Source organism: Mirounga angustirostris, unplaced genomic scaffold (assembly GCF_029215605.1).
Source record: "Mirounga angustirostris isolate CCGP_5_RB_7025 unplaced genomic scaffold, mMirAng1.0.hap1 SCAF_9, whole genome shotgun sequence".
Classification (NCBI taxonomy): domain Eukaryota; kingdom Metazoa; phylum Chordata; class Mammalia; order Carnivora; family Phocidae; genus Mirounga; species Mirounga angustirostris.
The window spans coordinates 3,586,317-3,613,767 of NW_026991717.1; the positions used below are offsets into that span (position 1 = coordinate 3,586,317).

The 27,451-nt window shown below is 38.7% G+C and overlaps 1 protein-coding gene across 9 annotated transcripts in view; it reads right to left on the reverse strand.

Moving 5' to 3' along the window:
• Window positions 1-27,451, reverse strand: part of ADAMTSL3 (ADAMTS like 3) — a 372,820-nt gene that overhangs the window by 228,010 nt on the left and 117,359 nt on the right. For all 9 annotated transcript variants that reach the window (XR_010404803.1, XR_010404802.1, XR_010404804.1 and 6 more), the window contains exon 4: window positions 22,807-22,934. Coding sequence is in view for 6 of the 9 variants with exons in the window: in XM_064569802.1 (XP_064425872.1) it covers window positions 22,807-22,934 (128 nt within the window). In the remaining 3 variants the exon portion in view is untranslated. The remainder of the gene's footprint in view (window positions 1-22,806; window positions 22,935-27,451) is intronic.

The following is a 27,451-nucleotide window of genomic DNA, read 5'->3' on the forward strand; positions in this document are numbered from 1 at the left end:
TTTTTGTGTGGCTATAAGCTTTGGACTCCCTTGGGTAAATACCAAGGAGTGCAACTGCTGGCTAGTGTGGTAAGAATGTTAAACATACTGCTAAACTATCTTCCAAGGTGGCTGCACCATTTTGCACTCCCACCAGCAACGAATGAGAGCTCCTGCTATTCTACCTCCTCACCAGCATGTGGTGTGGTCAGGGTTCCAGATTTTTTACCTCTAATAGAAATGCAGTGGTAACTCACTGTTGTTTAATTTGCATTTCTCTGACAACATATGATGTGCAATGTCTTTCCATATGATCATTTGCCATCTCTATATCATCTTTGGTGCAGTGCCTGTAAGGGCTTTGATCCATTTTTTAATTAGGCTGTCCATTTTCTTATCATTAAACTTTAATAGATCTTTGTATATTCCTTTATCAGATATGTCTTTTGCAAATATTTTCTCCCAGTCTGAGGTTTGTCTTCTCATTCTCTTGACACTGTCTTTTGCAGAGCAGAAGCTTTTAATTTTAATGAAGTGTCTTTTGTGGTGTATCTAAAAAGTCATTGTCATTGCCACACTCAAGGCCATCTGTGTTTTCTCCCATGTTATCTTCTAGACTTTTATAGTTTTATGTTTTACATTTATGCCTATGATCCATTTTGAGTTAACTTTTATGAATGATGCAAATCTGTGTCTAAATTCTTTTTTTTTTTTTTTGGCATGTAAATGTGTTCCAAATGGTGTTCCAGCACCATATGTTGAAGAGACTATCTTTGCTCCATTGTGTTGCTTTTGTTCCTTCGTCAAAGATCAGGTGACTATATTCAATTGGTCTATTTCTGGGCTCTCTATTCTATTCCATTGACCTATTTGTCTATTCTTTCACCAATATCATATTCTCTTCATTACTGTAGCTTTATAGTAAGTCTAGACATCAAATAGTGTCAATCCTCCAACTGTGTCCTTCTTCAATCTTGTGTTGGCTATTCTGGGCCTGTCTCTCCACATAAATTTTAGAATCAGTTTGTCAATATCTTAAAAAATAACTTGCTGGGATTTTGATTGGGATTTCATTGAATTTATAGAACCAGTTGGGAGGAACTGACATCTTGACAATATTGAGTCTTTCTATCCATGGACATGGAATATCTCTTCATTCAGCTTTATTATTTTTTAAAAGTTTTATGTTCTATTTTACCTGGCATTTCTAGGTGTTTTTTCCTAATTAATTTAAATCTTTTATTTAAAAATAATTATAAATCCCAGGCATTTCTAAAAAAATAATGAAAACAGATCCCATATACACTTGACCTTATTTCCCTCAATGGTAACATCTTGCAAAAGTATAGTACAATGACAGAATCAGGACACTGACATTAATACAGTCAAAATACAGAACATTTGTATCACCACAAGGATCTCTCAAGTTGCCTTTTATAGCTCTACCTTCTTTCTTTCCACCCTCACCTCCTCCTTAATACCTGGCAACTACTAATCTGTCCTCCAATTCTTTAATTTTTGTCATTTTAAGAATACTATACTTTGTAACATTTGGAGAATGGCTTTTTTACCTCTGCAATCTCTGTGTTGATTCATTCTGGTTGTTGCATATATCAGTGGTTCTTTTCCTTTTATTGCTGTGTTGCATTCCATGGTATGGAAGTACCACAGTTTAACCATTCACTCACCAAAGGGCATCTGAGTTATCTTCACTTTTTGGATATTACGAGTAAAGCTGCTATAAAAATTCACGTACAAATTTTGGAGTGAACAAAGTATTCATTTCATTTCTCTGGTATAAATGCCCAGGAATACAACTACTGGGTTTTATGTTTACTTTTTAAAGAAACTGTCTGTTTTTCAGAGTGACTATATCATTTTATATTCCCGCCACCAATATATGAGTGATCTGGTCTCTCTGCATCCTTGCCAGCATTTCATATTGTCATTTTTTTTTTTAGACAAGCTAAGTATGTAATGATCTCATTGTGATTTTAATTTGCATTTCCTAATACACAGTGATGGTAAGCATCTTTTTTATGTGCTCATTTGCCATATATTCATCCTCTTTACTGAAGCATCTGTTTATGTCTTTTGTTCATTTTCTAACTGGATTATCTGTTTTTTAATTATTGATTTTTAAGATTTATTAATTTAGATACTAGTCCTTTGCCAGATACGTGGTTTGCAGATATTTTCTCCCATTGATCTATGTGTTCATCCCTCTGCCAATACCACAGCTTTGATTAGTAGCTATATAATAAGCCTTTATATCAGGTAGACTGATTCCTTCTACTCCATTATTTTTTTTTCAAGATTGTTTTAGCTATTCTAGGGTCTATGCCTTCCCATATAAATTTTAGAATAATCTTGTTTTAGAGTAATTATTTTAAAATAATCTACAAAAAAATATTGCTAGAATTTTGAGCGAAATTGGGTTTAACCTATAAATCAATCTGGGGAGAAATGAGCTCTTTCCCATGTTGACTCATCCAATCCATGAACACACTTGTCTCTATTAATTTAGATCTTTGATTTCTTTCATCAGCACTTCACAGTGCTCAGCATACAAGTTCTGTAAACGTTTTGTTAGATTTACACCTAAGTATTTAACTTTTTTTGAGTAATTATAAATAGTATTATATTTTTAATTTCAGTTTCTATGTGCTCATCACTAACAAGAGAAGTAAAATAAATTTTTGAATGTTTGTTTTGCATCCTGTGACCTTGCCAAACTCACTTTTTTAGTTCTAGGGGTTATTTTGTAGATTCCTTGGGATTCTCTACATTGACAAATAAGGACAGTTTCATTTCTTCTTTTGGATTGGTATGTCTTCTATTTTCTTCCTTTATTGCATTGGGTTGAACCAGAGTGGTAAAAATAGACTTATTACTGATCTTAAGGAGAAACCATAACTGTATCATGTATTTTTAACTATAGGTTTTCAGATATTTTTTATGAAGCTGAGGAAGTTCCCTTCCATTTCTATTTTTCTGAGAGTTCCTTATCATGAATCGGTGTTGACTTTTCTCAAAAACTTTTTATGCATCAATTGATATGATCCTATGAATTTTTTCCTCTTTAGCTTGATAACTGAATAGATTACAGTGACTGACTTTCAAATACTGAACCAGCCTTACATCCCTGAAATCAACCCCACTTGGTCACAGTATATAACTCTTCTTATATATTTCTGAATATTATTTGATAGCATTTTATTAATAATTTTTACATCTATATTTATGTGGAATATTGGTCTGTAGTTTTATTTTTGTATAGTTTTATCTGGTTTTGATATCAGACTAATACTATATTCATAAAATGAATAGGGAAGTATTCTCTCCTCTTCTGTTTTCTGGAAAAAAATTGTTTGGAATTGGTGCAAATTCTTCTTAAATACTTGGTAGAATTCACCAGTGAAACAATTTTGGCCTGAAGATTGTTTGGGGGTCAAGAGTTTTTATATTATGAATTCAATTTCCATAGTAGTTATGGAGCTACGTATCTACTTCATATTAAGGATATGTTTGGATTTCACAGACCAAAGAAAGAAAGTCCAAACACAGCAGTGGGGAATTTTTAAAAGCAATTCAATTTGCTCTGCAGAATTCACAAAAGTCTCCAGAAGAGGCACATGAGATATTTCTGGAAATGGGATAAAGTTGGGGCCAAAAACAGTAAAACTGGTTGAAAGTCTGCCTCAGGAGCAGTTAGACTCCCAGTTCCCTTTCCTTACTTTGGCAAAACACTGCACATTATTATCTAAAGAGGGTAAAACAAAAAGTCTCCAGATTGAGAGAGAACTTGGTTCAATTAAGGGCAAAGGTACCACAATGAAAATAGGGATTAAATAAAAAATTCATATATTTAGAGCTGAGACCCCAGCTCTCAGCTCCACTTGGTTCCTAGACTGTTGGAATCAAAAGATCCTTGTCTGACAAGTCAGAGCAGCCCCAAATAAAACACCTAGAACATCATCAGGCAATGAGATAGATGAACCACACCCCTACAATCAAGCATACAACACTTTTTCTTAAATATGAATACACAAGGATCACCAGAAATCTTAGAAAAGTCTCTAAAATGAGACGTAATGACAAACATGAAATCAAAAACAGTAATTTGGAAGGAACTAAGACTATGTGAGGAAAAGAAAACTTCCTCCTCAAGAAGTCTATTTATATGCTCAGAGATAAAAGAAAACATACTACATCTGGAGAACAGGGACAGAATGCTATTTTTTTTTAATTCAAGGAATAAAAAAAATCTCAGGAAAAGTAAATAGAGAAATACATATATACAGTACTTAGCAAGCTAGAAAATAATAAGTTTAGGTAAATTTCCCAGAAAATAGGGCAAATGGACAAAGAGAAGAAAATAAAAAGTCGGGCGCCTGGGTGGCTCAGTTGGTTAAGCGACTGCCTTCGGCTCAGGTCATGATCCTGGAGTCCCTGGATCGAGTCCCGCATCGGGCTCCCTGCTCGGCAGGGAGTCTGCTTCTCCCTCTGGCCCTCCCCCCTCTCATGTGCTCTCTCTCATTCTCTCTCTCTCAAATAAATAAATAAAATCTTTAAAAAAAAAAAGAAAAGAAAAAGTCTAATATCTGAATAATAAGAGTTTCAACAAAAAAGAATAGAGAAAAATGAAGAGAAGAAATCATCAAAGAAATAACTCATGTCTTAAAGGAGTAAGTTTTCATAGTGAAAGAGTGCATGGTGAGTATAATACAGTGGATGATAACAGACCCACACCAAGACATAGCATTATGAAGTTTCAGAAAAATGGGAGCAAATGCTTTTATATACATCCAGAGAGGAGGAAAAAAGAATAGGAAATCAGAATGCCTTCAGATTTCACAATAACACCACTCTGTATTGGAAGACAGTGAAACTGGAAGATAAATGCCTTTGAGTTTCTAAGGGAAAATCATTTCTATATAATTCTGTACCTGGAAAACCACCCTTCAGCTTTGAGAGTAAAATAAAGACATTTTCAGATATCCAGGAAGCTCCTGAAAAATGTACTTCATAAAACGAAGAGGAAGTTATGAGAAGAAAAAAAGAGAGGTGATTAGGGAACAGGAGGTTGAACCCAGGAGAGGGGTAAATGACATACACAGGATAGCAGTAAGATGAGACTCAGGATGCCCTGAGTTCCTAGCTAGAGAGCAACTAGTTCAATGTAAGGCAGTTAAGAATTCTCCAGGAAAGAAGTCTAAGACATGACAAAAGAGAATGAAAATTAGAAAAATTCGTGAAAATTAGAATAGCTAATTTTTTGAATTAGTGATAAAATGTAGAAAACTAAGAAAGCAAGCAAACAAATGAAGAACCTATTATGGATTCTAGAGGAAAGAAAAATACACTCGGGAAAGGAAAAACAATCATACCATATTACATGACTCAGCTGTGAGTAGTATAAGGATCACAGTCATAATAATTTAAACATTGAACAGTGGTCTAGCCAAAGTTGCATATGACCCTAGGATGAGGAACTAAAAGTAAGAGAGAGAGTATGTGCATGTGTGTGTATGTGTGTGCGCACGTGCACACGCATACATGCACACTCAGGCAACGAGAGGTGTGAGAGTTGCTAAAATCCTCATCTCCCAAAGTATGAATCTAATAGACAATGCTTACAACTGAACAATCAAGAAGTTGCAACATAAGCTTTAGAAATTTAGAACAAATATAAAAACAGTTACCCCTGGGGAATGAAATGATGGCAAGTAGGGGATCCAGAGACTTGTTTTTCACCTCAAGCCTCGTTGAGCTATTTGGCTCTTTAAACTATATACATGTACCTCTTTGAAAAAAAAGAAATAAACATGCAAAAAGCTTTTAGAAAAATCTCATTGTATGGGCGACTGGGTGGCTCAGTTGGTTAAGCGCCTGCCTTCGGCTCGGGTCATGATCCTGGAGTCCCTGGATCGAGTCCCGCGCCGGGCTCCCTGCTCCGGCGGGGAGTCTGCTTCATCCTCTGACCCTATCCCCTCTCATGTGTTCTCTCTCTCTCATTCTCTCTCTCTCAAATAAATAAAATCTTTAAAAAAAAAAAAAAAAAGAAAAATCTCATCATAAAAAAATCCATATTCCCCAATCTAGCTTTCAATATTCTTCGCAAAATGGCCAATGCTCATCTATCTCATGGACCTATATTATAGTCAAGTAGGCTTCTCTTTAATCAACGCCAGGATTTATCCTTAATTCATTTCTTTATTTATAAAGTAAAATTTGCTAAATTTCCAACATATGTCAGGAGTAACATTGAACATAAAGAGATGAAAGACATAATCTATGCCACCTAAATTTGATCTCAGTTGTGGAAACAGAAAAATAAAAGAACACAGTGAAATAAACACTCTTATAAAAATATTCACAAGATCCCATGGAAACATGGAAGAGTTGCACATAACCTAGTAAAGGGTAAGAATTGCCAAGAAATGCTTAAAGGAAGAAATGAGGATTCAGAAGAGTTTTAAAGGCCAACTATGTGTCACCCAGAAAAAGGGGGAAAGGAAGCTGAGTCAGAAGGAAGAGTTGATAGTGACCAAAAAATGCAAATCAACAGTGAGCACACATTCAATTACCCATTCAATTAACACTGTTTGGGTGCAAATCACATGTTAGATACTATGTTAGACCTTGGAGTGGTGAAATCTTTGACCTTTCCCTAAAAGGACTCCTATTTTGCCAACAATTTTAAAAAGCACAGAAGAGGAACATCAAAGTTATACCAAGGTGTCAAGATAGGTTTCCTAAATGAGGGTGACCTTGCAATCAGTAAGAATTAGCCAGGTTTCATACTAAGAAAAAAAAAAAAAGACCCAAAAGCATGCAAGATATGATGCAGATGATTAAGACAGTAGACACAGAAAAGGGTCAGGTTTAATGTGAACGAAAGAACGTAAGTTTAAGAAATATGCAATAGGATCATTTTAAAACTTCATTAGAAGTCAATAAATTGACCTCCTTCTCACACACACACACACACACACAAATTCAAGTGGCAAAGATCTTTAAAAATCACCCCCAAATATACAGAAAAAGACAAAAGAGATGAAAGTGATGGGAGAGAACACAATAAAACTGGAAGGCAGACAGAAGTAACTGATGTTCATGAGGGCCAGAACAAAGGGGCAAGGACCAACACTGAATGACACAAGAGAAGAAAAATTTTCCTACAATAAATAAGAATCTAAATCTGCACAACAAAATATAGCTACTATGTGTCAGGGAGAAATAATTTTTTTTAAAGATTTTATTTATTTATTTGACAGAGAGAGACACAGCAAGAGGGGGAACACAAGCAGGGGGAGTGGGAGAGGGAGAAGCAGGCTTCCCACGGAGCAGGGAGCCCGATGGGGGGCTCGATCCCAGGACCCTGGGATCATGACCCGAGCCAAAGGCAGACGCTTAATGACTGAGCCACCCAGGTGCCCCAGAAATAAATTTTTTAAAAGACTGAGAGCTAGACACAACCTTATAAAATTCTTGACTTGATGAAAAAAGTTAAGTCTTCTGTAGGCTGCCAGACCGAACAAATAGGTTATCTACAAGTGAAAAAAAAACCTCACACTGGCCTGAGCGCTCTGTGAGCAGACACAGTATGATGGAAAAAGAACCTCTGGTCTTGAGGAGGAAAATTTCTGTCTCAGGAATTTTATACCTAAATAAGCCACTCACTGTTTATGTGTGAAGGCAAGAGAAAGACATTTTCAGATATATAAGGACTCATAAAGTATAAGACCCACAGCTTTTTCCTGAAATTAAAAAGGCTATAAAGCCCTACTGCTTGAAGTGTGGTCTATGGACAAGCAGCATTGACATCACCTGGGAATTTGTTAGAAATGAAAGCTCTTGGGCCCCACTCCAGACCTACTGAATCAAAGTTTATATTTTAACAAGATCCCTAGGTGATTCATAGGCACATTAAAATTCCAGAAGCACAGCTCAAACCATATCCCTGCCAATGAAGTGATGATTCGAAATGAAGAAATAAGAAGAGTGATAATGAGCACTGAAATCATGTATGCACGCATACACAACGAAGTTTCAAGAAAGGTCTGAAACAGGACTACGAAAGAAAAGATACAAAGGAAAATGTGAGTATAAAATCTCAAACAATAATAACAAAACCCAAGAAGTGGAAATGAAGAGGAAAAGCATAAAATATTCATCATCTTGCATTGAAGCATTCAGAAGAAACTATTTTATTATTTGCACTCTCATTGATAGTTATAAAGTGATTATTAAAATATGGCTCTCAAACATCTTCAATTTAATCATCAGTTAAAAAAAAAAAAAAAACAGATCATATATATAATTTCCAAATTACCAGAGGTAAAATTTCAGAGAAAAACATAAAAGAAAAAAAAAAGATTTTAAATAGAAATAGTAATCTGAGCACATATATTGAACTCCTTCCCCCATACAAAAACATACTGAAATGATCAACCTGGTACGTTAATAAGTGGACCTCTCTATATCATACCTGGAAATCCAAAGAGGCTAGACACAAGTCAGGAACTTTGAGATATAGTGTAAGCAAGTCTGAATTAAAGGGAGTGTATAAATATACTACTCACTGTACACACAAGGGAAGCCTGCCTTTGAAGTAAGCGAAAGAGATCAGTAGGAGAACCTACAAATACCCAGTCAATTAAAATGGACAATGGAGCCACAATTCCTGGCAATTAATAGCATGGGGGTGGCTAGCCTAAGACAAAAATGTAAAGGCATATAAGATCCCACTACATGTGGGTCCCTGTGAAATCTCAGTGCCTACATGGGCTACGGTACTCTGGAAGTGTTACATACAGGATAGGTACTGCAGAAACTATCTCCAAATTAGGAAAGCCACAATCATAGAAAAGAAATTCGTTTAGCAGAAAGGCAAATTCCTTCCCATGAATGCCTTCAGTTGTGCTCCTGTTGACCTCCCAGCATGGAGATACTGACCCAAAGCCGCAGTAGACCCAGAGCAGTGATTCTCACCGAGGCAGAGGGCATTTTTCCCATGGAGATCCAGAACTGAATTAACAAGGGACTTGATCAAATACTGACTCTAATCCAGACCCCTGGTATTTGGAGTATAAGGACTTGGAGATACACACACACACATACACATAGACTTTTTTTTTTAAGGTTTATTTATTTATCAGAGAGAGAGAGAGAGAGCAGGGGGAGGGAGAGAGGGAGAGAGCGTCTAAAGCAGACTCCGTGCTGAGTGCAAAGCCCAACGTGGAGCTCGATCTCACAACCCTGAGATCATGACCTGAGCCGAAACCAAGAGTCAGACACTTAACCAACCATGCCACCCAAGCACCCCACATATATACATATTTTTAAAAATTAGCTCTTATTGCTAAAATGGAAGCTTTGACCATCAACTGTTTGCAGCCAAGTCTTTCCTAATATATGTATTTGGGGCAATAAACTTCCTGGTAAGGATGGATTAAGGTACATCTTCCAAGTTTTGATATAGATGATCCCTCTTTATTTCTGATAATGCTTCTTTCCTTCGTTTCTACTCTGACACCAGTATAGCTTCCCCAATTTCCTTTTAATTAGTGTCACGTTATAGCTTCTTCCTACGCTTTTATTTTCAGGTGTTCTTACACGTAACATTTGCCTCTAGTAAACAGCGTGTGATTTTTGTTTTATCCTCTAACAAATTTTATCTTTTAACTGGACTACATAGTCCCTAAACATCTAATGTAACAACCGATATACCTGGGGGTTCAAATCTACCATCTTACCATTTCTTTTCTATTTTCACAGTCACTCTACTTCCATTTCCTCTCCTTGACTTTTCTCTTTCGTGAGTTATTAGGAATCAATTAGGTATTTTATCATTATTCTACTTCTCTCTATGATAGTTCGTTGTTAGTTATATAATTTTCTACTATGCTTTTAATGGTAACCCTAAAAATGACACCTATCCTTGACTTTGAAAAGTCAAATGTAAGTTAGTTACTTTTATGATTTTCTGGGCAATTCAAAAACCTTAGATCATTTTAATTCCACTTGCCCCCTTCGCAAATTTGATGTCATGGTTTCCTTCTCTTTTTAATTCTACATATACTTAAATCCCACAAAACTTACTATTATTGCTTTAAGTGGTTAATAGTCATTTACATTTCTGTTCTCAATTGCTCTTCATTTCCTCCTGCATTTCCATTCTCCATATGGGAACATCTTCCTTCTACCTGAAGAAATCCCATTAGCACTTCTTTTAACACAATTCTGAAGTTTTTGTTTGTCTGAAAACATCTTTATTTCATCTTCACATATGAAGGCTATTTTTCCTAGGTAGAGAATTCTATTGTAATAGTTATTTTCATTCAAGATGTTAAACGGGTGTTTCATTATCTTCTAATGAGAATTTATCAATCTTAATTTTGCTCCTTTGAAAATACCTTTTCTCTCCAGCTTCTTTTAAGATTTTGCTATTATGTGTTTATGTATATTTATTCTGTTTGGGGTTTGCTGAGTTTCTTGAATTTGTGGCTTAACATCTCCACAGCAGTAACATGTAGAAGTTTTGGAAAATTCTTGGCTACTATCTCTTCAAACAGTGCTTCTACTCTATTCCCTATCTCTTTTCCCTTTAGGACTCCAATTGCACATGCTTTAGACTTTTTCACCTTATACCACATATCCTTTATTCTATTTCCTGTGTTTTTTTCCTTCTATAATTTAGCCAGGATAGTTCTACAAACCTATACTCTCTTCTGCTATTTCTAATCTACTGTTAACAGCATCTATTTAGTTCTTAATTTTAGTAATCATAGGCTTCTGTTCTCAAATTTCCATTTGATTATATTTTATGGATTCCAGTTCTCTGATAAAATCCTGTATTTTGTCATCTATTCTTATAAACATATTTATTACAGAGTTTTTGTTTTGTTGTTGTTGTTGTTTTTCACACATAGATCTAACAGCTCCAGTACGTGTTTCTATTGTCTGTTTTTCCTCTTGATCCTGTCTCATGGTAAGACTGGTAATGTTTTATTAAATTATGAGCTTGATCTATGAAAATTTGTATAATCTCTGGTTGATGTCATCTTCCATCAGGGTATTTTAGGCTTTTCTTTTTTAAAGCTTCTTGGAGGCAGTTGGAATAGCAACACATTTTATCAAACTAGGGTTGAGCTCATTCAAAACTGGGTTTCAGTCTTAATAGCATCTAGTCTATTTAGGACTGTATTTGTTTTCCTTTCTCCTAGGGTATAGTCCTTCAAGAATACCAATGTATCACCTGAGGTGTCTCCCAGGGCTTTGAATCCCAATTTTTATGTTCCAGGACCATAAGACTGTCAATAAATCTGCTTAGCTTCTCAACCTCTTTGTAACTGCTTTCTCCTTGGCTTCTCTGCCTTTCACTGTAGAGAATCAGCCTGGATGAAAAGCATAGCTCAGGTAAAATCACTTTTCTGCATATTGCTTCCTTCAAGGATCTTAGAATCTCAAGTTCTGAGTCCATGACTATGTTTACTTCTCAATTTCTGGTTCCTAGTTGCCCATCACTGAGCTGTTAATATCTTCAATCATTTTTATTAATCCAAAGAGAAGTGAGACAAATAAGAGCAAAAGAGTGGATTTTCATAAAGCTAAATGAATTCAATTTAAAGACAGGTTTTTAAATCTAAGAGTACATCCTACCTTTAGATGTTGAAATGACAAGACTCTGATTCTAATTCTTTTTTGAAAAGTCTGTGATGGTAGACCACAGTTGAATTTTGTTTGTTCATTTTTATTTTTGTCCTTATTTGACTAAATAAAAAATTGACAACCTGTATTAATTCCAAATAAGCCTTTTTTTTTAAAATTTTACTAGTGTGTGAAATTCAAAAGTCTGAGAACCAGATTCTTTACCCTGGCCCACAAATCTATCTTCTTCTTCAATATTGGCCCATTGTGCTGTCTCCCTTGTCTGGGGTTCTCCTGGCATAAAAGCCTCTTTTCATTTCCTGCTCTAGCACCTTTATATATGCTGCTCCCACTCTCTGAATTTTTTGTTCCATAACTCTCCCCTATAAGAACTATGAGGCAGACTCTGTATTAGTTTAATTCACAACTGTTACTCTTCCTTGCATATATTAAGGCATCAAAAGGGTCTGGTGAGAAGGTATTTGCAAATGACGTATCAGATAAAGGGTTAGCATCCAAAATATATAAAGAACTTATACAACTCAACAACAAAAACCCTCCAAATAATCCAATTAAAAGTGGGCAGAAGGGGGGTGGAGCAAGATGGCAGAGGAGTAGGAGACCTGGATTTCCTCTGGTCTCAGAAATTCAGCTGATAGGGGTCAAACCATTCTGAACACCTACAAACGCAACAGGAGATCGAAGAAAAGAAAAGCAACAACTCTCTGAACAGAAAAGCGACCACTTTCTGGAAGGTAGGACGTGCGGAGAAGGGAATCCAAAGCGATATTTGGGAGGATAGACGGCGGGGGAGGGCACCTCCATTGGCCACTTCTGGCAAGAGATAGAGCCGCAGAGCACAAAATCGGAACCTTTAGAAGCGGGCTCCGCTGAGGGACATCGCTCCAGTGGCTAAGCGGGGGGTGGAACCCTTGTGGGACAGTGTGGTCTCAGGACCCTCGGGGTCACAGAAAGACCGGGGGTGCCTGAGTGTGGCAGAGCTCCCAGGTATCAGAGTGGGGAAGCCAGCTGAAGAGAAGGAGCCGAGGTGCGGGCTCTCAGCTCGGGGTTGCCATAAACTGTGATCCAGGGCACAGTCGGGCCACTGCTCCTCCAATAGGGACCCAACAAGCAGCAGATCCAGGGAGACTCACCTTCTTCCCCCAGGAGGAGAGGTGCGGGAGCTCACCGCAGGGATCTGTGGGGTTGGAGACTCCACACGGCGTCGGGTGCCAGAGATAGAAACGCCAGGTCACAGGCTGGGTGAGCACGGAGTGCAGCCAGAGACTGGGGAGATGGGAGTGACTGACTGCTTTTCTCTGGGGGTGCACTGAGGAGTGGGGCCCTGAGTTCTTGGCTCCTCTGGGGCGGAGATTGGGAGGCTGCCATTTTCACTCTTCTCCTCGGAAGCTGTAAGGAAAGCTTGCAGGGAACAAAAGCTCCTGAGAGCAAACCCGAGCAGATTACTTAGCCTGGACCGGCAAGGGTGGGGCAATTCTGCCTCCGGCAAAGACATTTGGGAACCAAGGCAACAGGCCCCGCCCCCAGAAGATCAGCAAGAACAGCCAGCCAAGACCAAGTTTACCGATCAATGAGAACGGCAGAACTCCAGCGCTAGGGGAATACTGCACATAGAATTCATGGCTTTTTTACCAAGATTCTTTACTCTTTCAAAGTTAATTTTTTTTTAACTGCCTTTTTTTTTTAATTTTTCTTTTTCCCTTTTCAACCAACATCTTATCAATCCCTTTTTTAAAAAAAAAACATTTTTATTTTTCATTTTTAGAGTCATATTCTATCCCTTCATAGTAGTTACCCTTATTTTTGGCATATATATACAAGTTGTTCTCTCTTTAAAATTTTGAGATAGTTTCTTCTAACAGATCGAAATATACCCTAAATCTCTAGCGTATGGTTTTGTTCTACTCTCCTGCCTGATCACATTCTCTCCCTTTTTTTTCTTTTTTTTTTAACCCTCTTCTTTCTTTTTTCAAACAACTTCTTATCAATTCCTTTTATAAAGTTTTTTATAATTTTCATCTTTACAGTCATATTCCATCCCTTCATATCAACCCTTATTTTTATACATATATAAGTTTTTCTTTCTTTAAAATTTTGGAAGGCACTTCTTCTAACAGACCAAAATACACCCAAAATCTAGTGTGTGGCACTGATCTATATACCAGCCTGATCATATTTGATCATATTCTGTTTTTTTGTTTTGTTTTGTTTTCTTCTGTTTTTGTTTGTTTTTATCTTTTTCTTTTTCTTTTTTCTTTGTTTCCCTTTCTTTTTCCCCGGCTTCAGGTCTTTTCTGATTTGTTTAGAGTATATTTTCTGGGGACGTTGTTACCCTGTTAGCATTTTGTTCTCTCATTAATCTATTCTCCTCTAGACAAAATGACAAGACAGAAAAAAACACTTCAACAAAAAGAACAAGAGGTAGGGACCTACTCAATACCTGCCAGGGACCTACTCAATACGGCCATTAGTACGATGTCGGATCTAGAGTTCAGAATCATCACTTTAAAGATACTAGATGGGCTTGAAAAAAGCATGGAGGTTATTAGAGAAACCCTTTCTGGAGAAATAAAAGAACTAAAATCTAACCAAGTCAAAATCAAAAAGGCTGTTAATGAGGTGCAATCAAATATGGGGGCACTAACTGCTAGGATAAATGAGGCAGAAGAGAGAATCAGTGATATAGAAGACCAAATGATGGAAAATAAAGAAGCTGAGAAAAAGAGAGATAAACAACTACTGGATCACGAGGGCAGAATTCGAGAGATAAGCGATACCATAAGATGAAACAAAATTAGAATAATTGGGATCCCAGAAGAAGAAGAAAGAGAGAGAGGGGCAGAAGGTATATTGGAGCAAATTACAGCAGAGAACTTCCTTAATGTGGGGAAGGAAACAGGCATCAAAATCAAGGAGGCACAGAGAACCCCTCTCAAAATCAATAAAAACAGGTCAACACCCCAGTCTCAGACACAAAGAGAAAATCCTGAAAGCAGCTGGGGAGAAGAGATATGTAACCTACAGTGGTAGAAACATTAGATTGGCAACAGACCTATCCACAGAGACCTGGCAGGCCAGAAAGGACTGGTATGGTATATTCAGAGCATTAAACAAGAAAAATATGCAGCCAAGAATACTATATCCAGCTAGGCTGTCACTGAACATAGAAGGAGAGATCTAAAGCTTCCAGGACAAACAAAAACTAAAGGAATTTGCAAACAAGAAACTAGCCCGACAAGAAATATTGAAAGGGGTCCTCTAAGCAAAGAGAGAGCCTGAAAACAACATAGACCAGAAAGGGACACAGACAATATACAGTAACAGTCACCTTAAAGGCAATACAAGGGCACTAAATTCCTATCTTTCAATAGTTACCCTGAATGTAAATGGGCTAAATACCCAATCAAAAGACACAGGCTATCAGATTGGAGTAAAACACAAGACCCATCGATATGCGGTCTGCAAGAGACTCATTTTAGACCCAAAGACACCCCCAGATTGAAAGTGAGGGGGTGGAAAATCATTTACCATGCTAATGGACACCAAAAGAAAGCTGGGGTGGCAATCCCTATATCAGACAAATTAGATTTTAAACCAAAGACTATAATAAGAGATGAGGAAGGACACTATAGCCTACTTAAATGGTCTATCCAACAAGAAGATCTAACAATTGTAAATAGCTATGCCCCTAACATGGGAGCAGCCAATTATATAAGCCAAAGCAAAGAAACACATCAACAACAATACAATAATAGTGGGGGACTTTAACAACCCCCTCACTGAAATGGACAGATCATCTAAGCCAAAGATCAAACAAGGAAATAAAGACTTTAAATGACATACTGGACCAAATGGACTTCACAGACATATTCAGAACATTCCATCCCAAAGCAACAGAATACACATTCTTCTCTAGTGCCCATGGAACATTCTCCAGAATCGATCACATCCTAGGTCATAAATCAGGTCTCAACCGGTACCAAAAGATTGGGATCATTCCCTGCCTATTTTCAGACCACAATGCTTTGAAACTAGAACTCAATCACAAGAGGAAAGTCAGAAAGAACTCAAATACATGGAGGCTAAAGAGCATCCTACTAAAGAATGAATGGGTCAACCAGGAAATTAAAGAAGAATTTAAAAAATTCATGGAAACCAATAAAAATGAAAACACAACTGTTCAAAATCTTTGGGATGCAGCAAAGGCAGTCCTAAGAGGAAAGTATATAGGAATACAAGCCTTTCTCAAGAAACAAGAAAGTTCTCAAGTACACAACCTAACCCGACACCTGAAGGAGCTGGATAAAAAGCAGCAAATAAAGCCTAAACCCAGCAGGAGAAGAGAAATAATAAAGATCAGAGCAGAAATCAATGAAATAGAAACCAAAAGAACAGTAGAACAGATCAACGAGGGCGCCTGGGTGACTCAGCTGGTTAAGCGTCTGCCTTCGGCTCAGGTCATGATCCTGGAGTCCCTGGATCGAGTCCCACATTGGGCTCCCTGCTCGGCGGAGTCTGCTTCTCCCTCTGACCCTCCCCCCTCTCATGTGCTCTCTCTCATTCTCTCTCAAATAAATAAATAAAATCTTTAAAAAAAAAAAAAAAAGAACAGATCAACGAAACTAGGAGCTGGTTCTTTGAAAGAATTAACAAGATTGATAAACCCCTGGCCAGACTTATCAAAAAGAAAAGAGAAATGACCCAAATCAACAAAATCATGAATGAAAGAGGAGAAATCACAACCAACACCAAGAAATACAAACAATTATAAGAACATATCATGAGCAACTCTATGCCAGCATATTAGACAACCTGGAAGAAATGGATGCATTCTTAGAGATGTATCAACTACCAAAACTGAACCAGGAAGAAATAGAAAACCTGAACAGACCTATAACCACTAAGGAAATTGAAGCAGTCATCAAAAATCTACCAACAAAAGCCCAGAGCCAGATGGCTTCCCAGGGGAATTCTACCAAACATTTCAAGAAGAATTAATACCTATTCTTCTGAAACTGCTCCAAAAAATAGAAATGGAAGGAAAATTTCCAAACTTGTTTTATGAGGCCACCATTACCTTGATCCCAAAACCAAAGACCCCATCAAAAAGGAGAATTACAGACCGATATCCTTGATGAACATGAATGCAAAAATTCTCACCAAAAAACTAGCCAATAGGATCCAACAGTACATTAAAAGGATTATTCACGACAACCAAGTGGGATTTATCCCTGGGCTGCAAGGTTGGTTCAACATCCACAAACAATCAACGTGATACAATTCATTAACAAAAGAAAGAACAAGAATCATATGATCCTCTCAATAGATGCAGAAAAAGCATTTGACAAAGTAGAGCATCCTTTCTTGATCAAAACTCTTCAGAGTGTAGGGATAGAGGGTACATACCTCAATATCATAAAAGCCATCTATGAAAAACCTACAGCGAATATCATTCTCAATGGGGAAAAACTGAGAGCTTTCCCCCTAAGGTCAGGAACGTGGCAGGGATGTCCACTATCACCACTGCTATTCAACCTAGTATTAGAAGTCCTAGCCACAGCAATCAGACAACAAAAAGAAATCAAAGGCATCCAAATCGACAAGGAAGAAGTCAAACTCTCACTCTTTGCAGATGATATGATACTTTATGTGGAAACCCCAAAGACTCCACCCCAAAACTGCTAGAACTCATACAGGAATTCAGTCAAGTGGCAGGACATAAAATCATTGCACAAAAATAAGTGGCATTCCTATACACCAACAACAAGACAGAAGAAAGAGAAATTAAGGAGTCGATCCCATTTACAATTGCACCCAAAACCATAAGATACCTAGGAATAAATCTAACCAAAGAGGCAAAGGATCTGTACTCAGAAAACTAGAAAATACTCATGAAAGAAATTGAGGAAGACACAAAGAAATGGAAAAACGTTCCATGCTCCTGGATTGGAAGAACAAATATTGTGAAGATGTCAATGCTACCTAGAGCAATCTACACATTCAATGCAATTCCCATCAAAATACCATCCACTTTTTTCAAAGAAATGGAACAAATAATCCTAAAATTTGTATGGAACCAGAAAAGACCCCGCATAGCCAGAGGAATGTTGAAAAAGAAAAGCAAAGCTGGCGGCATCACAATTCTTGACTTCCAGCTCTATTACAAAGCTGTAATCATCAAGACAGTACGGTACTGCCACAAAAACAAACACATAGATCAATGGAACAGAATAGAGAACCCAGAAATGGACCCTCAACTCTATGGTCAACTCATCTTTGACAAAGCAGGAAAGAATGTCCAATGGAAAAAAGACAGTCTCTTCAACAAATGGTGTTGGGAAAATTGGACAGCCACATGCAGAAGAATGAAACTGGACCATTTCCTTACACCACACACAAAAATAGACTCCAAATGGTTGAAAGACCTCAATGTGAGACAGGAGTCCATCAAAATCCTAAAGGAGAACACAGGCAGCAACCTCTTCGACCTCAGCCGCAGCAACTTCTTCCTAGAAACATTGCCAAAGGCAAGGGAAGCAAGGGCAAAAATGAACTCTTGGGACTTCATCAAGATAAAAAGCTTTTGCAAAGCAAAAGAAACAGTCAACAAAACCAAAAGACAACCAACAGAATGGGAGAAGATATTTGCAAATGACATATCAGATAAAGGGCTAGTATCCAAAATCTATAAAGAACTTCTTAAACTCAACACCCAAAGAACAAAGAATCCAATCAAGAAATGGGCAGAAGACATGAACAGACATTTTTCCAAAGAAGACATCCAAATGGCCAACAGACACATGAAAAAGTGCTCAATATCGCTCGGTATCAGGGAAATCCAAATCAAAACCTCCATGAGATACCACCTCACACCAGTCAGAATGGCTAAAATTAATAAGTCAGGAAACAACAGATGTTGGCAAGGATGCAGAGAAAGGGGAACCCTCCTACACTGTTGGTGGGAATGCAAGCTGGTGCAGCCACTCTGGAAAACAGTATGGAGGTTCCTCAAAAAGTTGAAAATAGAGCTACCATATGATCCAGCAATTGCACTACTGGGTATTTACCCCAAAGATACTAATGTAGGGATCCGAAGGGGTACGTGCACCCCAATGTTTATAGCAGCAACGTCCACAATAGCCAAACTGTGGAAAGAGCCAAGATGTCCATCGACAGATGAATGGATAAAGAAGATGTGGTTTATATATACAATGGAATATTATTCAGCCATCAAAAGGAATGAGATCTTGCCATTTGCAACAACGTGGATGGAACTGGAGGGTGTTATGCTGAGCGAAGTAAGTCAAACAGAGAAAGACATGTATCATATGACCTCACTGGTATGAGGATATTTTTAATCTGAGGAAATTCTTAATCTCAGGATACAAACTGAGGGTTGCTGGAGTGGGGGGTGGGGTGGGAGGGATGGGGTGGCTGGGTAATAGACACTGGGGAGGGTATGTGCTATGTTGAGCGCTATGAATTGTGCAAGACTGTTGAATCACAAATCTGTACCTCTGAAACAAATAATGCAATATATTTTAAGAAAAAAAAAGAAGAAGAAGAAGATATCAGGAGGGGAAGAATGAAGGGGGGAAATCAGAGGGGGAGACAAACCATGAGAGATGATGGACTCTGAAAAACAAACTGAGGGTTCTAGAGGGGATGGGGGTGGGAGGATGGGTTAGCCTGGTGATGGGTATTAAAGAGGACACGTTCTGCATGGAAAAAAAAAATGGGCAGAAGACATGAAGAGACATTTCTCCAAAGAAGACCTACAGATGGTCAACAGACACATTAAAGATGCCCAATATCACTCATCAACATCAGGGAAATACAAACCAAAACCACAATGAGATATCACATCACACCTGTCAGAATGGCTAAAATTAAAAACATAAAAAACAACAATTGTTGGTAAGGATGTGGGAAAAAAGGAACCCTCATGCACTGTTGGCAGGACTGCAAACTGGTACGGCCACTGTGGAAAACAGTATGAAGATTTTTTTTTTAATTGAAAATAGAACTACCAAAAGATCCAGTAATTCCGTAGTGGGTATTTACCCAAAGAAAATGAAAACACTAATTTAAAAAGATATATGCACCCCTATGTTTATTGCAGAATTATTTACAATAGCCAAATTATGGAAGCAGCCCAAGTGCCTACAATAGATGAACAGATAAAGAAGACGTGTTCACAATAGAGTATTACCCTGCCATAAAAAAAGAATGAAATCTTGCCATTTGCAACAACATGGATGGATCTAGAGAGTATAATGCTAAGTGAAATAAGTTAGAGAAAAACAAATACCATTTAAGAGACAAAACAAACAAAGAAAACAAGAAACAAACCAAAAAAACAGACTCCTAAGTATAGAGAACAAACTGATGGTCACCAGAAATGAGGTGGGTGAGGGCATGGGAGAAACAGGTGAAGGGGATTAAGAGTACACTTATAATGATGAGCATGGAGTAGTGTACAGAACTGCTGGGTCACTATACTATACACATGACACTAATCTAACCTGTATGTTAACTATACTGGAAGATGATAGATGATAGATGATAGATAGATAGATGAGAGATAGATAGATAGATAGATAGATAGATAGATAGATAGATAGATAGATAGATAGATAGATGATAGATAGATAGATAGATGATAGATAGATAGACAGATAGATAGATAGATAGATGGCTTTATTTTTAAAAGGGTCTGGTGCTGAAGACACCTCAGTAGAGAATTATATAGAGGAAGGATTTCTGAAGATTTCTTTGAGAAATGTGTGCTATGATCCTACTTTTCACTCTGCCCCACCAAGAAAGAAAAGGGATGAGGGCTTCAATCTGCTAACTCCAAATCAAGGGGATGAAATTTTAGGGACAAGACTTAAAGAGTTCAACCCGTGTCTCCTGCAGTTGGTTGGTGGCTAATTCATGAAATTTAAGGGCAGAGAGTTTGGTCACAGCGCCTGTGTATGAAGAGTAGGTATTGCTGCAATGAATCCCAGCACTTCAAGAGTTTGTTTAGCAAAGTTCACAGGAGGGTTTCTGGTGAGCCAGGGGTGGGCCACATGCAAGACAGGCAGCATAGAGCTGTCTTAGGAACCTGCCGAGATGACCACTGAGGGGTGAGTAGACATCAACAGGGGGACACCTGGAGTATGCCTAGTGGTCCAAGAGTTGAGGGACGAACAGTATTACCAAGACAGGACTGTGAACAGCACATTTCAAGGTCACTGCTGGCAAGACATGCCAAGGGACTGGGAGAAAAGAGGAAATAGTGCTTCAGAGAAATCCATCAGTGTTCACAACAGAAGGAGGCAGCTTTAAACATCTGCCAAACCACAGAGCACCGAGACATGCTCACTGATGTCAAGACAGACCTCCTCATTCTGTTGCTCTCCTCATGCCCAAATTGCCCTTCCTGAATAGGTGCAGAAAAGACAGAAGCATCTTAGCAACCTCCCTTCCTTATCCGAAGTGTTTAATGATCAGCTGACCCCAGTTAGGAAAGAGAAGATGCACATTCATACACACACTAAAATAGATCACTTAGCAAAATTATATTCCAGACAAAATCAAAGTTATTTTTTAATTAACAAAATAACCAATAAATATGTAAGCATTTTGGTTGCATGACAAAATGATGAAAGTGGTCATTCATGGTCTTCGATATATTCATCCAATTCTTTTTAACAAATACAAGTATATACTATTAAAAAAAAAGACAAACACAAATAAACCCCACTCCTTTTCCAACTGAACCCCACCACTGATTGCAAATTATTCAGACCCCTCAGATTTGGAGGCCACAAAGTGGTGCTAAAGTCCTACCTTCTGGACACCAGATTCTATGCTGGAAACTTCTCCCCCAAGTGACTGAACAGCAGTGGGAAAAATCTTATTCCACACATGAGAAGTCCCTCCCTGACCCTTGCCCACAGGCACACGGCCCTCCTACTGTAGGCTTCACTGGGATCAATACATGCCAGTACACCATAATATCCTGTCATCCTTCCACACAGCATGATGCACTTAAGAGAAACAGGGTCTTCGTTTCCTCCCCAAGGTAACAATATAGGGGAAGCAGGTATACCAGTTTGTCTACGCAAGACTAATCCCTGGATTCAGTTCTGCAACCATTCACTTAGAGCCCAGTGCCCTGAGTTGAAACTCAGCCTGGGGTAATGTCACCAACAGCGCCTCCAACAGCCTCCCCCTGCTGTCCTGCAGTGAACTAAGAGTCCTCCTTCTCAAGGCCACATCACAATCTCCCATCTCTCCCACCGTGCACTGTCTCAATGAAACTGGAGGATGTATGTGGTCACTCTTTAATATCCCATAAAACAGTGACATCAATGAATCCCAAGATGAGCCAGACAAAATATGTTCTCCCTGCATTTCTGATCTATACCTTGACACTACTCAGGGAAAATCAACTTACACTTTTGCTTTACAATATCCCAAATCTGAAGACAGCTGCCATGATCCTGGAGCCTTCCTTTGGTCCAGAACCAGGACATCAGGTTTCATCAACCTGGGGCTCTGTCTTACCTGACAGCAAAGGTAAATTCTTGGCTGGGATTTAAACTGCCCTATGAAGGATTACCTCAAATTGTCCCAAAATCAGTGACACGTGTAAGCTTCTTACAAACTTACGGGTTTTTTAAGAAGCAGATCTTACATTTTAACACATTATTTAATATAAGCGTACCTAAGGTGTGAAAACAGAACTTGCATTACCTTCTTAATCGATGGGTTGCTCAGAGAAAGTGAACAAGAGAAGAACTAAAATTGAAATAACTCAAGGGTAGAACCCAGAAGACTTGAGCCATTATCCCTAGTCTTGACAATTTGAGGCAAGTGACTTAACATGCCGGCCTTCCCTCCTGCAAAGCTTAAAGTATCTAATGCCCCAGGCTCCTTTGAGCTGGGAGTCTCATGTGGATGGACTATGACGGCACTCATGAAAATGGGGCCATTACTATTTAAATATGGTAACTTGAGGATGACTAATATTTATATATAGCAGATGTCATATCACCATCCTAATACCTTTCCGAAGCCAAGAAGCCAAGCTGTCTCCCCAGCCCCACCCTTCAAAGGCATTGACATCCACGGAGAAGAGCAGGTAAAACCACCACTTACCTCCCAGTCAAGCACCTCCGCAGAGAGTATGATGCCCCTCCTCCACAAGTCCTCGAGCAGTCACTCCAGCTGCCCCAAGCATCCCAGTTGCTGTCTTTGTCTTCATCTGAACGAGTGTTTCTTGAGGTCTAGAATGTGAAAAAACACAATGAATTATAGACAAATGTGCCAGAACTATCCCCAAGCTTCTCCAGTTTTTCCAGAGTCTTATTCTAAGCTGTTCAGAGGAGAAGGTTGCCTACAGATGCTTTGCTCTGGAATGGCTACATTAAGCACACACACACACACACACACACAGTTTTATATGGAAACTAGTGTCACATAAGTACCCTTCCACGTTATGAAGGTTTTGTCCGGGCAGCTTCTAAGGTCAATTTTAAATCTGATATTTTATCATTCCAAAATTTAAATAGGCTAAGTTATGTTTTATAACCTACACAGCAGGGTCCCAGCATGTACCTAAGACTTCTCGCCACTGAAATCCTGGTTTGCCCTTCTGTCAGACAGATAGGCGCTAGCTCCAAGGAAATTATTTTGCATGAGGATTTGTGGAATCTCCTGAAAAGGGCTCCATCCCAAGAAAACAAAGTAACTAAAGCCTTGGGGATCCAAGAAAATAGAGAAGGGTCCACTAATTAAACCAACTAATTAATTGGGTTTAATTAGTGTTCTGGAATGGCTACCGTTGACTTATGCTGGGATACTCTAGAGAAAAGAGGAGGACAGGTATATGTTAAAAATGTATAGACAGATGTAGATGTAGATATGAGAAGAAATAATGTGTATTACTTCCATAAAATTACAAAACTTCACTAAAGGGCCTAGAGTAGAAGAAACGTACATAGTCCTAAATGGGTAGTCTCGAAACTATAAAATGCTAATTCTCTCCAAATTAACTTATAAATTTGTAACAACTCCAATCAAAATCCCCAAGGGAATTTTTTTTGAACCCAACAAAATGATTCCAAAGTTCATCTGGTGGAGTAAAAGTCTGTAAGAGCCAAGAAAAAAACTGTAAAAGAAGGGAAATTGGAGCAAAATTGCCTCAATTAAGGGTAGAGAGCTGGCATAGCGATAAACAGTGAAAATCTACTAAATTAAAAAAAAAAAAAAAAAAAGAGTCCAGAAATAGACTCAAGTATAAGGAGGTGGGATGGAACCACAAGTCAGTGTGATGAATGTTTTTAAAAATAAAACAAAAACCGGGGCACCTGGGTGGCTCAGTCGTTAAGCGTCTGCCTTCAGCTCAGGTCATGATCCCAGGGTCCTGGGATCGAGCCCCGCATCGGGCTCCCTGCTCCGCGGGAAGCCTGCTTCTCCCTCTCCCACTCCCCCTGCTTGTGTTCCCTCTCTCGCTGTGTCTCTCTCTCTGTCAAATAAATAAATAAAATCTTTAAATAAATAAATAAATAAATAAATAAATAATAAAAAATAAAACAAAAACCAGGGCACCTGGGTGGCTCAGTTGGTTAAGCATCTGACTCCTGGTTTTGGCTCAGGTCATGATCTCTGAGTCATGAGATCAAGCCTCACATCAGGGTCCATGCTCAGTGTGGAGTCTGCTTGAGATTCTCTCTCTGCCTCTCCCCCCACCAAAATAAATAAATTTTTTTAAAAAATAAATGACTTTTTCATAAAATACACCAAAATGATTTCCAGATATATTAGAATTTTTATTAAAAGCACTGACACCATAAAATAGTAGAAAAATTATAGATTAACAGTCTATAGACTTGACAGAGGCAAGACTGTCCTAGATAGGTCAACAAAGGTAGAAGCTACAAAGGAAAAGACTGGAAGATTTCCATTAAATTTCCATTTTATTTACATTAAAATAAAAACACACACAACATTTGCTATCTCTTTACCCTTTGGATAAAGGTACAGGGATGTGAGTGTACACACAAAATGCATACCACAAGGACAAGCATATGGGCTGGGAGGAGCAACCTGCCTCTGAGAACGGAGGATGTAGGCTAGGAGCAAATGTTGTCCATGACAGAAGGCATGCCAGCTGAATGCTGTAGAGCTCCTCCACCCTCATAAAAGATCTGAAGCCAATATGACAAAACCTTACATCTGATGAAGCCAAGGGGCGCTATAACAGATGTTAGTTTTATCTGAACTTGCATTTTTTAAAAATATCTTTTCCAAAAATAATTTTTTTGAAGGAGGGGGTAAAAGACAATCCTTAGAGCACAGGGGAAGTCTGCATCACTTTTCATACAGGTAACCATGTACGTGCATTTAGAAAGTTGGGAGTTAATTTAAAATGTTCACCGTGGCAGCTTCCAGGTTCAAGGACTCTGAGTGATTTTATCTTCTTTTGTTTTTGTTTCTCTGCATTTTGCAAAAAGAAAAAAAATTTAAAGCAAACACTTTAATTCTTGAATTAAATATTTGTAAGCAAGCAAACAAAGACCACAGCCACACACAGAAAAGTTCAAGTCAGAGAGAATTTAACAGGGAAGCTGTAAGTCAGAGAACAGGAACGTTTATGAAGGAAACCCTAATACTAATAAAACCACAGAGAACGGCTGAACTAGATATTACACGGGCTTCCTTAAGCCCTTAGGCCATATTACCTCATCCAACCAAAAAAAAATTTTTTTTAAATTAAGAGGGGGATCTGTAGAAAGGACTTTCAAAAGTGAAATGGAATAATGAACCAAGGAGGGATTTTCCAATCAATTCCACCCAAGACTCACCGGTCAGTGGGTTTCATGGCTTCTTGCCAAGCTACCTATTTATAGCACAGTGCACGGTCCTGCTTGAGGTAATACTTTAGGAACAGTCAAGCAAAAGGAAGGGATAAATATCTGGCAACTGATCAAATCTGTCATCAGGAATAAGAGCTAATTAAACCCATACTATTTACTGTTCTAATTAGATCACTGTTCAATTCAATTTTCTACACGAAATGTCACCAAATGGAACTGCGTCCTGTCTATAACATAATATAAAGTTTTAATTCATAAAAAAACACACAAATAGCACTTTAATACATTCATCTGGACTTCTGGGTTGGTAAGTCCAAATAATTTAGGTAAATGTTTAAAATATACACAGCTGAAATTGATTTTTCATTTTGTCACCCGATCTACCCATAGGTTGAATGTGAGAAGTTGAAAAACATCATCATATATATTTTTAAATGAAAGTTGAGAGTTCTTTGCAATATTGCTTTAATTTGTTTTTATTCCCACTATCCCATCTGTTCGGTTTATAGTTAGAGTCAGGTTTCTTTCCATAACTTCTCCACCTTTACTTACAAAAAAAAAAAAAAAAAAAAGAATCTTGATTCTAAAATAACTAAAATAGGCATGTTATAAATGCAGGCATTTGGTTTCTCTGGTTGGGTCAGTGAGATATTCCACCCCCCCTAAGAAAACAGAGAAAATTGCATCTCAAGAGGGGTCCTCGAGTTTTTCTCCTGCCCTTGGCCGTGAAGATGGGATTTTGCTTTGAAACCCCGCTGCCACCTTCTGCCAGCTGGTCTTCCCTGCCCCCTTCTCACAGATGCTTCTTTACCCAAAGACCAGCAGTAATATCCCTGACGTGCACCAGTTCCTGCCTCTCCCCCCTGATGCCAGTAGAATGGAGCAAGCACAGACGGTCAGAGAAAAGCCCCGTGGTGGCGAAGAAAGTACCACTAGGGCGATTCTGTGCATGTATGTTTGTATGTTCTTCCTGACGGTGACACAGTAGGCACCTTCCTGGACCACATCCCTCCCAGGGCAGGGGACCGCCAGTCTCCATCAGCTTCTGTTCAAGAACCCTGCACCAGCTTTCCCTTCAACCGTCCCAGCTCATCCATGAATATTTACTCTGAACACACTCAAGTTTGCACGTGTTTAATCTTAAAATGTAGTGTCCAGAATACAACACTGTATCTGAGAATAACACATACCACCCATTGCCCCACACTCCAGGGTTCTTCTGATAAAATCTGAGTTTCCCCTTTCCTTCCCTCCCTTCCTTCTCTCCCTTCCTTCCTCCCTTCTTTCCTTCTCTCCCTTCTTCCTTTCTTCCCTTCCTCGCTCCTCCCTCCCTCCCCCCTCCTCCCTCCCTCCTCCCCTCCCTCCTCTCCTCCCCTCCCTCTCCTCCCCTCCCTTTTTTCCTTCCTTCCTTCCTCCCTTCTTTCTTTCCTTCTGTCCCTCCTTCCTTCCCTTCCTCCCTTCCTTCCCTTCCTCCCTCCTCCCCTCCTTCCTTTCCCTCCTCCCCTCCCTCCTCCCTCCTTTTCCTCCCTTCCTTCTTCCCTCCCTCCCTCCTTTCCTTCCTTCCTCCCTTCCTTCCTTCCCCCCACCTCCTTTCTTTCCTTCCTTCCTCCCTTCCTCCCTCCCTCTCTCCCTCCCTTCCCTCCTTCCTTCCTTCTCCGGCACACCATTTCTTGGATCCCATCACGGAGGCCATATCACATAATCGTTGAAAGCTCTATGACCCTGGATACATTTCTTAACCTTTCTCGAACTCATCTATAAAATGGAGATGATAACCTTCACTGCAGCAGGATTTAAATAGAATAACACATATATAACAAATCACACATCATCTCAATAAATGTAATGAGGGAACGTCTCAGTAAGTTCAAAATAACATCTTTCCCAAAGCAGCGACAGTAAAGCCAGCTCTCTCCCGTTTTTAC